Here is a 17,927-nt window from a genome sequence, read left to right as displayed (position 1 = left end):
AGATGAGCCTCTCTTTTTTTCCTTTTTGCAGATAACTCTTCACTGTTCAGCTCATTTTATTTTGTGGGTTTTTTTAAGGATGGGTTTGATGGAAATAATTTTTCAGGAGGTTTTGGTTCATTAATTTTTGAATGAGATTTCACTTTTCACTCACTAATCTAAAAGAGCTGGTTGAGAGCTCAGGGTTAGAGCACGTAACTTTGCATCCCTTTTCCTGATGAGTCTAACATTATACTTAATTTATTGCTTAATTTTTAATATTTCATGCAAAACTAGTGCTAATGCAGCAGCAATATTGTAGAATCAAGTACTCAAATTTGGTCAAACAGGTTGAACACTCATCCCTTCCTTTTCTGCCTTCTGTGTACACAGAAAATGATCTCACTAGTGTTGTATACCAATAGTCAAACAATGTATAAAATCATGCAATTCTAATATATAATGGGCTACATCTATTTCACTTTACTTTCATTCAGATCCTTCCGCTGTGGACGTTCCACAAGTGGAAGAAAATGTATTTTGTTAATCTTTGTTACAATCGGAATCATTGAACAGTTCTTCCGAAGAGAGAATCACTATCAAAACTATGAAATGCTTTATGAACTTTTGCCAGCAGAAATCAGCTTGCTCTGATTCCAGTTTGAAATGTGAATCTGTGCAATTAACCTTCACTCTGCCCTTTCTGTAAACGATAGCAGATACAAACTTCCACTCCTAATTTGTGAACCTATGTGTTTTGAAGCCCTTTTATAAGGGAAATTCTACCCAGACAGACAAAAATTGAAGGAAGAAAACTCAGTAAGCTGATAAAGACAGCTGAGAATTAGAATAAAACATGGTATTTTATGTGAAGTATTGCATATGCTCTTAAAGAAGTTGGAACAGAATTATCTGGGCAGCTTTATCTAAATCATGTGTTTGCATAGACTTCATTCCTTTAGAGATTAATATGTTTATATTAAATTTTATCATGTTAATCCCTGAAATGGAAGGAGCAATATTATCCTCATGGTTACAGAAAGAACAAGGGTCTTGACTTACCCAAGGTCAAAGAAGAAATTTGTGAACTGTGGCTCGTAGCATTTTCAACTGTTAAATCATTCCGCCTTAGCACAAGCTACAGCATATGGCAGTGAATCTGTACAGTAGGTTTTTGCAAGTGAAAGAACAGAGAAAACTCTTGGGAGAGTTGGAATTGTGATGCTGAGGCAATCACAGATTTTTGTGGAACATGCAAGCTTTTTTTATTCTCTTCATGAATTAATTTTAGAATGCCGTGTATAGTTCAGCACTTGTCACACATAAATCTAAGTATATTGAGAAATACACCTTAACTACTTTCTTGCTTCTTAACTTATGGGAAATCTAGACATTGTGTATGGGGTTTCCGTGTAGTCTTCCTCTGTTGTTGTACATTGGACTTTGAGGGTGCAGGACACCAGTAAGAGTGTCCGTGGCATTGAGAAACAACCACATGCGTTACTAACCATATTAGTGAGGAAAAATAATTTAGTTAATTAAAACAGATTATGCTAGGCTTTGTTAGCACCTAAATCCACTATATCATTACCATCTATAATCACTGGATCCTCATACATGAACATATTGATCCTCATAATGAACATATCATTATACTATTGAGGCTCGCCTCACTAGTGAGGTTCTGGCTCTACAGGAGCGTGCTAAGAGGTGTGTCAGAAGATGCATGGGCAGGGAATGAAGGGAAATGAAAAAAGTGTGTGGCAGTGAGGTTACAGCAGATGTGACAGTGCCCACTTTGCTGCACCTGCATGGCTTAGTTTTTGCATGGAGACAAAAAGAAAGCCTGCCTTCATGCTCTGTTGTAATTTGTTGAGGAAAAGCTGTTTTTAAATTCTATCCATTAGGCCGTGCCTCCTTTGTTAACTCATAAATGGCAGGGATTGAGAAAAAGGTGAAAAAGAACATCTCTAAATTTTCTTGTGAAAAATAAGTGATAAGATTATTTTCATAAAGTTTTCATTTGCTTTTATCAATGGGAGAAAGCACATGGAAAGCAATTGTTTGTCGTACATACTAGTGACAAGATACTGGGCATTCCATATTTATTCTATAGCATGTTGTTTCTTGCAGCAGTGCAGACCCAGTCCATTTAGGGGACGAGAGTGAGGAAGGTAAGGGAATTCTGAATGCTGTTAAGGTTTGTGGTGCTTTATGGGCTGTGTGTAAAAACTTCAGCAGAAAAATTAATCTGCAAATTTATTTGTATTTTTTTCTTTATAGAGCAAAGCTTAAGTAATGTATTTGTATAGTAAATGTCATAATTTCTCAGTTGGCTCAGTTTGAATATTCAATAATTATTCTCTGTGATGCTTGTGACCATATTGAAATTTTATTCAAGAGCCATTGAAGTAAGTGCAACAAGGGGTAAATCTACTATGTATGTTTTCTTATTATTTTGCTTAGGCCACATGTACAATGCTGTTCTTCATATTTGAAATACCTTTCAAAGATATTTCAATGAATTCAGAAAATATGCAATGGAACTAGAGGATCCAGTGATTATGGATGGTAATGATATAGTGGATTTAGGTGCTAACAAAGCCTAGCATAATCTGTTTTAATTAACTAAATTAGTTTTTCTCACTAATATGGTTAGTAACGTATGTGGTTGTTTCTCAAGGACCTTGTTACCAGTGTTATTCCTTTTATAATAAAGTCACAAAGAAGAGGCAAGTTTCAGCTTATTTACACAACAAAACTACCTTGTCCTTCAGAAGTAACAATCATGAGAAAAATGTGTCTACCGTACACTTTTTAATCTTCTAAAAACTTATGTGTATGCTTCAGTGGGTCTTTCCACATGCATAAAGCAGACAGATGACAGCCTTTAAGAGTAAATTTTAAAAAGCAAGAGAATTAAAAAAACCCCAAAACCCAGAATATGGTGCTTTTTTTTTTTTTTTTTAATATGATCAAATGTGAATGTGATGTGAGTGCTGGAAGAAACTTTGCTTCCATGGGTCACCAGTAGTCATTTTGTGTTTCATAATGGCTGAAAGTGTGTCAGATAAGCTTAGAAAAAGGAACATTTAGGCACAAGAAGTTTATATTCAGTGAGGTGACGTGACAGTGGTGAAGGGAGAGAGACAATTTTGTACCAGGAATGAAAATAAGAAAGAACCAAATGGTATAAACAAAGATAGGTTAGACATGCAACAGCGCCCACAGTGAATGGGGACTTGTCTATGGGAACCCAACCTTTCAACGGGCTTCTTGTCCTGTGTGAGTTTGTCTTATCTTTCTGTTCTGGGAAGATCTTTCCGTAATTTTTATTAAACAACATAGTCTGCATCTAAGCAGTTTATTATATTATTTTTCATGACTGTGGTCTGTGGTTGTATTCCTGTTGGTATAGGTTACAGATTCTGTATAATTTGAATGCTTGGTGGCATTTGTGTTCAGTAGTCTTAACTCCTCAGCTGGATTATCCAGGAGCATCCATGGCAGTTCATAGTTTGGTTTTTAGCTGAAATACTTTCTTGGCTGCTCATTAAATGAGGAATCCTTTCCCTAAAGTATTTCTTTCAATAGAATGTAATTAAGGTGATTTACTTCACAAGGAATATATGAATATATGTGAATAAACAGAGATTTATCATAATTTCAGTCACACTTTAGATTACCTTGGGAAGTTTGTTTCAGTATGTTTCTGCATGAGTTGATGCACATCTTCAACTAAGGAGAAGGAATTTTCTTTTCTACGCATTGAATTTTTACAGCTTTCTGTTCTATGAAAGCAAAAGTGCTTTGCAGTACTTAGGTATAGCATTCTGCCTTTTTCAAAGGCCCTATTCAGTACACCTTGGCTGGAGAGGATCTGAGTCATGCTATACGTGTTTAGAGCAATACTAAGGCTGAATCAAGGCAACAATGAGGAGACTATCAAAGTTTGCAGATACAGACAGATTGCATTTCTATCAGTAAGAAGGTGGGGTTTTTTAAAAAGCCAATATGGAAGATTAGACAATGTAAAAATGCTTAACTGATGATATTTTAAGATGTTGAAGACAAAAAATGGTGGAGTCCAACACATAAATAAAGATTTAAATGATATAAAAAATTGAAAAAAGGTGTCTAAAAGATGGAGTAAAGTTAATCAATAAGTAGTTCTTTAAATATGCACTGTACAAAACAAAAAGGAAAGAAAGTATTGATCAGCATATGTTGAAAGATTAGTGACAGGGATTAGTCTGACTACACAAAAGACTTAATTTTCACATAGTTGTTTGTCTCTGAAGTGCTTTTATCTTGGTAAGACATATTCTAAAGCATCTTTAACAAGACAGTGATAGCTATTCAGGACTGACAAAAGACTGTAGCCGCATTAAACTCACTATTTCTCAAAAGATAACAAAAATAAAAGTATTTAATGAGGATTTCAGTTGAAAGAAAAGCAAAATTAAGCCTGTTTGCACACATTACTGAAATTTGGGTTTTTTAATAAATAGATTTTTTTAATTATGTTTAATGTTTAAGTGAAATTACAGTTCATAAGTATGTATATTTTAGTTGTGGTCTTAGGCAGTAGGTGCTGAAATTCATATTCGGGTAGAATAGGTTAACAACTGCTGAACTGAAAATTCTTTAACTATTTACAGTGTGATCTACCTCAACATAAGAATTCAAAATCTGTAAGATTAGTCCTTTGTGTACTAAAAACTAAGTGGAAATGGAAGGTGGATAATTATGTTCACACAGGCTGGTAAAAACAAAACAAAAAAAGAAATTAAAACCCTGAACATGTAGTTCATTGCCAAGGAAGATTTACTGTCTAGATCCAAATTTTATACATTGCAATGAGGAACGGGCCTAAAGCTCTACTGGAATCGGTTATTTCTGCAGTTGCATGAATTACAACCTTTCCAGATATATTTTAGACATGTAAAAATTGTAAGTTACTATATTTGCTTCTTTGTATTTTTAAGACATTATTTTAAAAGTACAACCTTTAGAATTTCAAATGAGGGAAAAAAGTAAACAGGAGCTGAGGACATTTTGCTCTTAGAAATGGGTTCTGAATCACTGGTGTTCTTCGAGTGAGAAGTAAAGTAGTAATTAAGAAATCAAGGTTTAGTACTTGTAATTTTATATGAAATAGCTTATGTAAAGGGACTGGGACTTTCACAAGAGACAAATGACTGTACTTAAGATGCCACATGTTTGGTAACACTGATATTCATTCTTGGGAAATTAATCACTAGTATTGATTAGGATACAGTACATTGTCTTCAGTCATTATAACACCAGATAGTATTTGACTGAAGTTCCCATTAGGTGTAGATTTTTTTCAATATCTGCCTAGATTCACTTTGATGTTGTCATACAGTATTTTTTTCCTATGAATCTGAGACTTATGAACCTGGAAGTTGGAGTTACTGTCACCTACTTGACATATGTGTCTGGTATTCAAATTTTACTGGGGGCTCTGCACTGCAGATCTCCAACCTAGAAAGGAAACGTAGGTTTGTCAGTGTACAGTGCTTGTACTGTGCTTTGATAATCCTACATGTTGGCTTTCTACCTAGAATATATGAATGAAAATACTGTTTGGTATGTTGCATGTTTGGAGAAACTAATCTTAAAAAATAACAATCTGTTTAGCATGTTAGCACTTCGGACTAGAGAATTAGTTGAAATAACAAAAATTAAAGATAACATTTAAGGAGCTGTTGATGAATTCAGTATATGAAACTCCAATTGCACATCAGCTTCTGTCTACTGTCATGAATGAGTGTTTTCTCTTGTTTTCTTAGCTTTTTTTCTTCCTTTTTTTTTTTTGCTTTCATTCTGTTCCTGTTTTAAAATTAATTAGAATATTATGAGATTTATTAAGGAAATTTCTTTTTAAAAAGTAGACTTCCATGAAAGCAATATCTGGTGCATTGTAGCATAGTAGTCATTGGGTTCCATCCAAGTTAATTTAATTAATTTTTTACTGTAGTATGTTGTACATAGCTTCAAGTATGGGGAATGACACGGGAGTAAGTCATTGCAATCACCATTCAATAAAAAAAAAACCCTTAGATTTTTTGTGTAGCTAAAAAAGAACTCTGAATCTTGTGGGACCTTGTGAGAGCTCTGATGGGTCTTAACTTAAGCCAGGAAAATCTCCATGGTTGTATGGCTCTTTATCCTGTTGACAGTAGAAGCTTTCTCAAGCTATTTAGAAACTAAATAAAACATTAAACTATCCTGATTTTTATTATTATGTATCTCTCAGTGTGTATTGGAACCTTTTTCTAAAACTTTCCTAGGAGGCCACGACTCTGTGAACCTTATCTAGATGAGAGGTTCAGAGAAACATCCATTCTGTTGAGTAATTGGCCAACATAGACCTCCAAATCTCTTGTATCTATCCATCATTAGAGAATCCATGATGTGCTGAAATCCACTTTTCGCAAGTATTGTTTGCTGATGTTTTCATAATTCTCCATTTTGCTGTTCACAGAGAGCGAAGAAGTGTACCAGCGCCAGGTGCTGTCTATTTCCTGTATCGTCTTTGGCATAGTCGTAGTGGGCATGCTTTGTGCAGCGTTCTACTTCAAAACAAAGTAAGAGCCTTCGTCTAGCGTGTTTGTTATTTAGCTTCTGTTCTTTTTATGGCTTTACAATTCTTCAGTTTCTCCCCTCCTTTTGGAGCTGTTGTTATCTCTGGACAGGCTAGAACTAAGTCCAAAAAAAATGGTAAACAGCAGTAATATGTGTTCTTATTTCTATTTGCTGATATGAGGAAAGAAGAGATTGTGTCCTTTCCAGTTCTTTTTTTGACAATAACAATTTTGTGTCTTTTACTATCAGTGCGATAATCACTTTCCTCTTTTGAAATTAAAATTTTAAACATACCATCTCCTTTTTGCATTTAATTTCATATTCCTGAATGTCCCTTTTATTTCTGTGTGCTGAGAACAAAGGTGAAGTTAGAAATGCAGAAAGAGACAAGTTCCTGGCAGATATCTGTAACCTGTAGCTAATAGTTGTAAACTGCTGATGTAGTTGCATAGTAAGTGTCTTTAATACACAAGCACATTGAACTATCCAAGTATGATGGAATCATCTGTAGTAAACTATTTTCAAGTGAAATACTCACTTTTCACTCTATTCTGCATCTTCCCAACTCAACATTATTTTATAATATTTACTGTTATATGTGTAAATTGAGTCGCAAAAACCTCATAGCAATTACATGACATGCTTGTCAGTGCCACTGTATCTATAAATACATTCTGTATGGTTGTCATCCCTCATTCTTCTTCCAGCTGGAACTAATGAAAGAACACATATCAATATAAACAGTACCTGTATGAGGTTAGTCATAGTGGCTGAGCATCAAAAATGTGCAGGTTTGCACTATTTAAAAGTTTGGATGCTTATCTGAATCCTCCTCTTTAGAATTTAGTTTAATAGTTAGGAAATTTATGAGGACTACTTTTTATTTAAAAAAAAAAAAATTTGACATTTCTATCAGGAAAAAAAAAAAGTTGGAAAAGTCACCAGGCCTTTTTTTTCTCTTTTTCATCCCCTCAAACTTCAGGGGTAGTTTGTGCATGATTTGAGTGAATGTTTCAGTTGGTTCATGTTTCATCTAAACACTCCTACCTGTTCTAATGTCTTGATGGATTTTGTTTAATTGTTCTTTGGACCTAGAGTATGACAGTGGTGCTAGCGGGGAGGGTGCTGTGGCAGGACAGTTCCTCTCTGCAACTCCTTAGTTCTGATATAAATTGTGACCAGAGAGCGCCATTTTGCAAAATGTAGTTATGCATTTTAGATCTGCAGAAGAAAAAAAGAGAATAAGGTTTTCCTGTTCTTCCTGGAAAGGCTTGTGTTTTTTGCTGATTGAGAGAGATTCAGAAAAGGCAGAATGGGATTGTCAGTTGGAAGAACATGCAGTCAACAACTGAGTGTAGTGTGAATAAAACGTCCCTCTCTTATTCAGCTGTGCCTCTCTTGGTTTTGCACTGTTGTAGGGAATGGTGGAGAGCTGAGTTGGAACAGCCTTCAAAATACCATGACTTAGAGGTGATGGGGAGAGCTATGTCTAAAAACAATGGGTAGAAATAATGCTTCAGAGGTGAACTCACAGGACAATGGTGCTTCAGATCTCAGCGGGAGGTGGGAGTGTTCTATTTGGTTTTTTATCTGCATTATAAATACAATAGTTAAGAGTTACTGGGAAGAGTTGAAGTGTGCTTATGCCAGATTCGGGGAACTGAAGTTTGAAGAGTAATGAGAAGATGAGCACCTCCAGTTCAGTCAAGAGGTCTTATCAAATATAATGAAACACAGTAATGGTAAGATACTAATCAATCCCTAACTCCCTGGCTGCGGCTCCATCTGGCAAACCGCCCAAATAGTAAATAAATGTGTCTAGACTGGGCTGCATAGAGGCCACATAAGACAGTATCATAACTGTGACATTGGCCAGTGTCTTAAGGATGTAAAACCCAACAAATTGGAAAGTGCCCTTATCATGTGTTAGCTTTTTAGGAGCTTCTTCATCAGGCATATGTATCTTGATCATGCTTAAGAGTTATCAAAGCATTCCTCCTGCATGGGGGATAATCCTTGGGATAATTTGATGTATCAAAAAATTAAAATATTCCTAACAGCTACAGAGTAGCTGAATGGTGCACCTTTTAAGAAAAAAGTTTCCATGAAGACACTGACTCTGACTTTCTTAGTCTGACAATTGTATAATACTTGCTGATAGAAATACGCACTTGCCTATGCACCATTAAATTAAAAGGACTTCTTTAAAATAAATTCAATCTGAAGTTTAGAAATACAATTAAACTCTATGCCCTTCCAATTATTCCTTTTAGGACAATCAAGACAGAGCTCTAAGTATTAGCAACAGAGGGAGAGTACAGTAACAGGCTGCTTTTTACGGCTTAGACTTTTATAAATTACTAGTGACTTTATTTCTTGCTGAAGTAACAGCGCTTTATTGCTGAATATCTCTAAAGTATAACACATAAGGCCTGTTTGTTTTGAAAACAACAGTTATAAATATATTAATCGGTGAGTAACTTTGAATCGTTAATAGTTTCTAGTTTTATAACTGTGCATACTATAGTTTGGCGAAATGAATATGTATAAACCTAATATTAATGTTAGGTTGCATTAACATAAAGGGAAATGAATTATTCGATTGTTTTTCTCAGTAAATTACCTTCAGGAATCTCAGTTGTAATATTAAAGATCGCAGCAGTGAAGCTGACTATTCCAGTTTACTTATATGTGTTTATAGATATAGAACAACTCTAAACCCAGGTTTTCTAAATAAATCCAAAATAGAGTTCCAAAAATTTGTAAATAGTTTTATTTTTCTGATTAAATGCTAAGAACATTGTATGTACAGGAGAGGTTCCCATGTCTGATGTTGTGATCATGTTTCGCTGTCATTGTTTAGACTTTATACGAAGTCTCCGCTCAAAAATGGTTACCAAAAAAGACCGGATGTTCAATAACTGTTATGGAGACCAACATGCAGTGGCTGGCTTTCCAGTAGGATATACAGATATAAATGCTTATTTCCTCAGTGTATGTGATTTAGCTGATCAGAAAATAATTATTCACACAAACTCTAGAGTTGCTTTTGTGAATATTCCCTGGAATTTTATGAGAAGCTAAAGAGTTCATTTTGACATTTTACAAATTAAATTATTCAGTAATAAAGAGAACTTTAAAACACAGTTTGTCAATACAGTGTGGCAGAAACAGAAAGCCTATGTTAATAGTGAAGTTATCTCCTGAATATTGCAAGGGATTCATCTAGTGGTATTCCTAGCTCTGACATAGTGGATCATATTATACTATGTCAAAAACACAGCCTCAGATATTGTACTGATGTTTTTTTACAGGTTTAAGCATGTAAGCAAAAGCTGGTCTATACGAGGTACTGGGCTATAGGTCAAGTCTAATGAGCTAGCAGAAGTCTTTGATTCTTCAACACTTTTTGTAGCCAACAGGGGCTAATGCCTGCTGTATTTGCCAAAATCTTTGTTCCAAATCACAGCAAAATGCTTTTTTAATATTCAGGCCTGCTTGCAAGCTATTGTTAAATAAGTAATAGATGATCTTACAAAATTTTGCACTAAAATAACTAGCATATAGAAGATACTTTAAACAGAAGAGCTCTTTTTTCCTTTCTTAAGCCTCACCAGAAAATGACCACTGCATTAAAGTATTAGACACTAGTGAATTAGCTCAGCTGGTTGATCTAATAGGGTGAAGTTTTGAACAAAGGGAACCATGGTTATAAAAATATCATGACTATAGAAGAAGATCAAACTAGCTCTTTCTTATATGAATTTTATTTCTCTCTGCAGGAAACAGACAAAGCAAATTCATGAACAGCTGAAAGAAACACAGAATAGGAAAACCTACAGCCTAAATGCTTCCAGCATGATGGCAAAGTCAGAGTGTATGGCACAAAGCCGAGTCCAGCTGCAAAATGTAAGTAATTGTGCCAGCTACAGCACTTAATAGCCTGGCTGAGTTCCTGCTGCTGATGGCAGCACATCACCATGTTGCTGTTGGTATCTGAGCAATGGGAACAAGCATTCTCACCTCTTTCATAAAATGTTTTCTGTCAGGCCTGTTAAAGGAAAACACCAAGCAGGATTTTTTTCCAAAGTTATTTCAGTGGATCCAGGTACATTTTGTTTATGTAATACACCTTGCTGAGGGCCCCTTGCTCTACATCCAGCAGTGGAAATTACTATTATGTTATTATTGCCTTAGCTCATATGAATGGTTTATAGGTGAAGTGGGGGTCCTTGATCTTAAGTGATTTCAAGTCTTCCAATACTTAATGAACCTGCATGAAAAAATGTAGAGATTCGTCACAGTTAATTCAGAGTAAATTAAAAATCCAGAATTAAATTTATGCATGTAAACTCATGCCCAAGGGAGGACTGTGCAGATGGTCTCATTTTCCTCGGTTTTGGGTTAAAGGGACTTTTGATACCAGAAAGAGATTAATTTGTTCAAACTAAATTTGAAATTTATTTAGTCATTTTCTATATATAGTTGTATGTAGGTTAATACAATCCCACAACCATGAAGTACATAAAGCATATTTGAAATAAGTGTCTTAGCTTTGCTTGAAGGGCTGACTACCTTATTTGCCAGATGCCATCAAAATAGTGGGAGTTTAGCAAAAGTGAGCACTCATGCCCACTTAGCCACAGATGACTCAACTCCTGGTTTACATCCAGTTAATGTAGAAATAAGTGTAAGCCCCTTTAACCAATTGAGGGTAAGCAGAGCGTCCATGCTATGACAGAGGAGTTGTCAGAGCATTGCTTGTGTTCACTAAAAGTTTTGTTTTATAGGAGCACTATTGTGGTCATGATATGTTTTGTGGTTCAGGAAAAATACGCTGTTTCAAGAAAGAAGATTCCTCCACTAAATTGACATAATCACAGTTTAGGGAACCTTGTGCAGTTCTTTGTTTCACTTTCAATATATTCAGTCATAAATTACTACTAGCCCCTAAAAAAAAAAAAAGCTGTTAGGAGTTTTGTTGGGTTGAAATGATGGCAACAAAAGGTAGAGTTGTAAAGAGCTTTTGTGATCCTTTTGTTCTAACGTATAGAGTAGGTCTTGGTTAACACTAAGAATATGTTCTTTTGCCTTCTCACTGTAATTCAGTGCAATATTTTGTCAACCCATCATCACGATGAACTATTTGATGTCTTCTGAGCAGCTGACAAACACATCAACAAGCTTTATTTAAGTCTTTTACCATAACAATAACCATAATGGCTGAAGTAGCAGTTCGAAGATTCCAGATACTAGAGATTGAAAACCATTATTATCATTTATTATTTTAATCTAAATGTGCTTTTCAGCTTTTAATGCTGTTCAGACTGGCATTATCAGTGCTGGTAATTAACACACCGTTTTCTTGTTCTTGTGGCTGCTTGCAAGCAGCTGTTTTCTCCTTGCTATTAATGCATTTTCCCTTTGGGAGCAAAGATACTAAGGAAGAAAAACAGAATGACCTTGTGCAGGATGTAGCGTAACAGTGCAGGCTAATAATGGTTTCTATTGTTAGCAAAATTCTAGTGCAGGAATGCATGTAGGCAGTTCATGAAATATTTACAGAACTTGGCAGATTGCAGGGGGGAAAAAAAGGGCAGGTGGTATGGCGAGGCAGCAGAAAAGAACTTTGAAATGGTATTTCATAGGAATGGCAGAGTGGCTCCCCATCAGAGGCCAGAGGTCTGCCTTGGGCATATCCGCTGGGTGGGAAAGGGACCAGGCAGCGGCGCAGGGAGGAGAGGACTCCCACTGCTCGCTTCTGCGGCTGTGCTGCCGCCTTTCTGCTGGTCACTGCCTGGATGTGGTGTCTCTGTGATTCCCATCTGCAGCTCCCACCACGTGAGTTTGTGGAGAAATCTTAGTTCTCTCCAATTCCAGGAGCCAATAAAGAAACTTAAATAAATTAAGGTGGCTATTTTGTGGAGACTAGTGTGTTGGTTTATGTAATCCTGGAAGCGTTTCTTTTCTTTCAAGTGCTACTCTTACATGGGAAAACTGTCCTTGCTTGTATGTCGCCTTTCTCTCCTTCTCTAAAGGACTCTCCCATATTTTTCTCCTGCCTATTTTGAACGGACCTGGTGATGCTTTCAGGTTTTTCACCCCGCTTTTTCTTCTTCTGTAAAGAAGAATACATTAGTGTAGACCTGAGAAGAGTTGCATCAGGTTCCTTATTCTTGATGACTATTCTAATAATGTCTATTTTGAAGGAGCCATCACATTTTGACTCAGAGGTTGCTGCATTTAGTAAAGGATGCATCGATCTCTCCAAATGCTGTGTTGCTCTAGAAAGAGTTTTTACTTATTTCCCAAGACCCAGAGTATAGCAGATAGTGTTTCAAGTAGTTTGTGGCTGTAAAGATCTTGACCAATCTCAATGAAATACTTTTTTTCCTCATCGCTCCTTTTTTTCCCTTTTTACCCTTGACTGGCCTTTAGGAAAAGAATTATTTTTCATTACTTATTTTCAAAACCAGTTTTCAATCTTTTTTTAAATGAGAGAAGCCATGTGAATGTGTCAAAATTGCTGTTAACAGAGGAACCACAGATTTCATTTTTGAACCAAGTATTAAAATGAATTATAAATTTGCATTTTATTCTAGCCTAACTCATTATAATTGCAGCTGTTTGCACTACTACAGAAGGAAAAGGACTTCAGACCTCAGTCCCCATGATATCTGACCTCTATGCCAATTAAAGCTTCTTTACAGTAGTATGATTATGAGAACCATATTAGAACACTCTCCACTTGTATCAGAATTCTCCTGCTGCACCCTAGACTACAGGTTACCTTGCAGCAATCTTTATTTCAAAAGGCAGTGTTTAAGAAATGGACTTGAAGTGTTGGACATGCCCCCAAGTTCATTAAACATCCATATGGCAGGATTGCTCTTTCAGGTGTGGATATCCAAGTTAAGGAACACGATATTCAGAAAAAAAAAATGGAACTGGGCAACTGAAAAATGTAGGCTTTTTAGAACTCCCTCCATTTAAGAGGAAGGGTTTTTGGGGTTTTTGCCCTCTCTGATACAGCATGGTAAACACAAGTGAGGAAGAATGGCCACATCCCAGCACGTCCCTTGGCAAGACCCAAGGTTGAGGAAGAACGCAAGGAGAGTTAGATATTTAGGTTAAAACATGGATGCCTCCTTGTCATTTGCTGTATTGCAGGGAATTAAGCTTTTTGTTTGCATTGACAATATTTTGAAGTATCATATGCTTTTCCTTCCCACACTCAAATCAACTCCTCCACTTTCTTCCTATGCTCAGTTGTGATTCTGTAAAGTAAAAAAAAGGGTTAGATTTTGTCAGGACAGCTGTATTCTCTCTGAACTCTTGCTGCTCAGCCTGTGCTGAGTCTGTTTCTCTTGGTATTGATTCCATTATTCTGTCAGGGATATAAATTAGATGAAAAATACTGTATAATGTAAGCAAAATTCATAAATAACTGTTTGAAAACAGCTCCTAGTATTTCTCCTGAATCTTCTTCAAGTCCACTGCTTTTCCCAAATATTCTGGCAGCAACACGCTTAATTTCTTGCTAGGTCTTCCAGCGTCTTGGATTGGGATACTAATGCACCGGTAATCTTGCTGTAATTCTTCGGTCAGGAAGAGAAAGATGTGCTAGTTTTTAATGCAGGATCTTTTGAGATACACAGGAGATTCAGATTTATTTCACCTAACACATGAAACTTAGGACTTCCTAGTATTAAATACCCCTTCCCAAAGAAATATTATCTTCAAGAGATACTTAACAAATGTGCTCCACAGGACTGCAGCAAACGGTTCGGTATCCTCATAGGCAAAAGAAACTAAATTGTCATTCTCAACTGCCCCTCTTAGAAAGACAAGTGCTCTATGCCCCCTCATACACTATGCAAGGGACAAAAGGAGGTGTTCTGGCCCTCCTTCTGTTTTTCTGTAGTTCACCAGTCTTCATGAGTCTTAATCATGCTTCTGATTACTGGCTCCTTTTTCCATCTTGACTAGAGGGTTTCTTTAAATTCTCAGAACTTGATAAATACATCATGCAACAAGGAAAAAGAAAGAAAAGCAGCTGAAGCCTGGCCATTCCTTTAGTGATTCTGAGAGTTGTTGTGGTTGTTTAAAGTGGCCTTTTTCACATTTGAGGATTTTAATACCTTCTCCCATGGTACTAAGTGGATCTATTAATTTCCCATCAATTTCCCTCGGAGGTGGTTAATATGCTTTTCATGCTCTAGTGTGTGGTTTCACTTTTCACTACGCTTGTTTCTAATAGCTTGCAATCACTAGCTCCCATTTTCTGATATTCTTATAACGAGGGGAATAAAATGCTCTCTTTGTGTCTTGTTGCCTTCTTTTGATAGTGGTAGGAAATAAATTTTTTTTAGTCACTGTGATAGAAATGAAATTAATTTATGTTGAGCAACATATATACTTAGATCTCTGAAAACATTCCTGTGTGGTTTTGCCTGAGTTAAAATGAGATTTATCAGCTAAGATGAAGAGCAAATTTCCCATTTGTCTATCACATAACTACTTTAAGAAGAACTGCTAGAACAGACAAACTTGAATTTACTGGCCTCTGTCTAGAGCAAGTGTTGGCAACAAAACATATAGGGTATATAGGAACAGCTGTAAGGATGTTAAATATACCACCTGATGGGCTTTTGTGCAAGGTCAGCCCATCCAGAAAAATTGCTGGCTCTTGACCTCCTTGACGCACCCTCTCTGAATGTGCCTTCTCGGTCCTTTTTGAAGTGGGATCCCCACATCACCTCTCTTCTAATGCTACATGTGTTTCTGGACTTTTTATTATTACTATTTTGGGAAAATAATTGAGGAGGAAGAGCTAGGAAAAGCTGGGGGGGAGGGTGGGTATTTGGGTTTGCATAATACTAGGACAACAGTGTCAATCTATTCTGTAGCACTTGAGTGGCATTTGTTATTCATGGATCCTACTTTTTAGAATAAAGAATACAAGGCACGGAACAGCGGAATTACGTGCTCACAGTTGTACAGTAGGTCAGTGGCAGAGGCTGATGTCTTGTCTCCTGGCCCAGGGCTGCCTTTGCAGATTCGCTTAGCATTAACTAGCAGGGGGTGGAATTCTATTGTCAAAGAGATGACTAATTGTACATAACAGAATATTTTCTCCATGAAACTGTGAAAAAATCAAAATTTGCAAAATTGTTTATTTTGAAATGCTATCTTTATTCTTTAATAGCCATTTATTTAGCCATATGCGTCAGCTTTTCTCAGTAGTTGCTCAAACAAGTACAAATAATTAAGCAAGACAATAAAACCATTAAAAAAACCAATAATACAGGTAAGTTTTCAGTGATGCTTTCAACCTACTGGAACAGTCCTTTGAAAGTCTTCAGCAGCTTATTCTCCATCATAGCTGAGTATTCAGCAGCTCACATGAGTTGGAGGGCTGCACAGAGCTCAGTCCAGGTGAGAGCAGGGCTATGGAAGCAGTGGGACGGGCTCTGTTGGGATACGGCTGGGGTGTAATCCTATACCGTACTTCTGGGGGCATCAACTGATACTGCTGTAAACTCCTCACAGAAATCTGAAGATACTTTTCTCCAGAGATGATCTCAGAGAAATGATGTGGCACTTGGGATTAAGCTAACGGAGAATAAACCCAACTGTGTTTAAACTTATTAAAATGTATGAATTATGTGATACATCCAAATAAGTTCAATTACATTGTTCAAATTTTCTGTATATTCACGCCCTTAATTTCAATTGTGATTCACGTTTTCATTGTAATTAATGTTATGGCTGTTACTGTAATTGATAAGTGGTGTATCTGAAAATGGCATAAAAGAAATATTCGGTTAGGGGGAAAAATTATCCTTTGCAGGCTGTGCCTGGGTGGTGCTGGGTGTTGGACTTTCAGTATACTTTGCTAGTCAGCAGCAGAGCAGCTTCTGAGGGACTTGGTTGTCCTCAGCTGTGATGACAAAAGACTGTATACCGTTGCTCCGGCCCACATCCACCTTAACCATGGATGTAGCAAAAGGCATGGCGTATCTCTGATTACCCTTTGTGATTCACTTCATACTCATGGTCTTCTAGGCCTTTTCGACCTTCAGTTTAGTATCATGAACAAACACAAAAAAAGGACAGAAACAGCTTCCTGGCACTAACAACCCATTCTTTACATAGCCCAAATTGATTTATTCAGGTCAGAAATCAAAGACAGCTTCATTTCTTCAGCTGGCAGGATAACTATTAAAGTTTAAAACCTTCACAGACATGAGTACCTTAAAAATCATACTTCTGTCTGAATATTTTATCTACAACATTTACAAGTGACAGTTAAGATCATGGTAGCTGAAAGAAGTAAGAGTGGAATGTGTTTGTTCTTATTATTTCAGTTATGTTTACTTCATGCATGCGGCAACGTTTTGCATATTGTCACTCTCAACTTTCCCTTCAGAAGCACATCAGCAGTGATTTTGGCCCTGTTTATGAGGGTATTTAACACAATGGAAAGAGGGAGAAAAGCGTTGGAGAAAAAATTGAAGATCTGTTATTTAATCTATAGAAATCGGTCATAAGAAGTCTGATTAGATGGACTAAAATTGCATGTAACCCATTTTTAAAAGAGTAATCTTGTATAACCTTCCTTTTTGATTTTGCTGAAGTCTGGGGAAATGTAGATAAGAATAAGTGGGAATCAGAAAATAATTCTGATTTTAAGGAGTTATTGGTCTTCTGTTAGACAACAAAATAATTATGAAGAAGGATCATAGAATCACAGAATCATTAAGGTTGGAAAAGACCTTTAAGATCATCAAGTCCAACCATCAACCCAACACCATCACGCCCAACTAAACCATGTCCTGAAGTGCCACATCTACATGTTTTTTGAACGCCTCCAGTGATAGTGACTCCACCACCCCCCTGGGCAGCCTGTTCCAATGTTTGACCACTCTCTCACTACAGAAATTTTTCCTAATACCCAATCTAAACCTCTCCTGGTGCAACTTGAGGCCATTTCCTCTCATTCTATCGCTAGTTACTAGGGAGAAGAGACCAACACCCACCTCACTACAACCTCCTTTGAGATAGTTGTAAAGAGTGATAAGGTCTCCCCTCAGCCTCCTCTTCTCCAGACTACTTTAAAAGAAATCTTACTATCTTCTCCAATAATGTTTATGCTATTGTATCATAACATGGTATTTTTTACCACTGTGATTTTTTTTACTTTATTTTTATTTGTATTTTCTTTCTAAAATATTTAATCATGTAATAGCTTCCACAATACCAGTTTATTGTAAAGATAATGTAAATATCTAGGTATCTTGTACTAAAAGTACAAACCCAATACAGAAAGAAAT

General features: G+C 36.4%; 1 protein-coding gene across 2 annotated transcripts in view; it reads left to right on the top strand.

Moving 5' to 3' along the window:
* Nucleotides 1-17,927, top strand: part of NRG3 (neuregulin 3) — a gene marked incomplete at its 3' end in the record, with an annotated part of 410,289 nt that overhangs the window by 375,754 nt on the left and 16,608 nt on the right. For both annotated transcript variants that reach the window (XM_082002522.1, XM_082002521.1), the window contains exons 5-6: nt 6,491-6,593; nt 10,374-10,500. In XM_082002522.1, the coding sequence (XP_081858648.1) occupies nt 6,491-6,593; nt 10,374-10,500 (230 nt within the window). The remainder of the gene's footprint in view (nt 1-6,490; nt 6,594-10,373; nt 10,501-17,927) is intronic.

The sequence above is a fragment of the Phaethon aethereus genome (genome assembly GCF_964289735.1).
Source record: "Phaethon aethereus genome assembly, chromosome: 7".
NCBI classification, from domain to species: Eukaryota; Metazoa; Chordata; class Aves; order Phaethontiformes; family Phaethontidae; genus Phaethon; species Phaethon aethereus.
The sequence above is the reverse complement of the archived record's forward strand: the minus strand, read 5'-3'. Positions and strand labels throughout refer to the sequence as shown.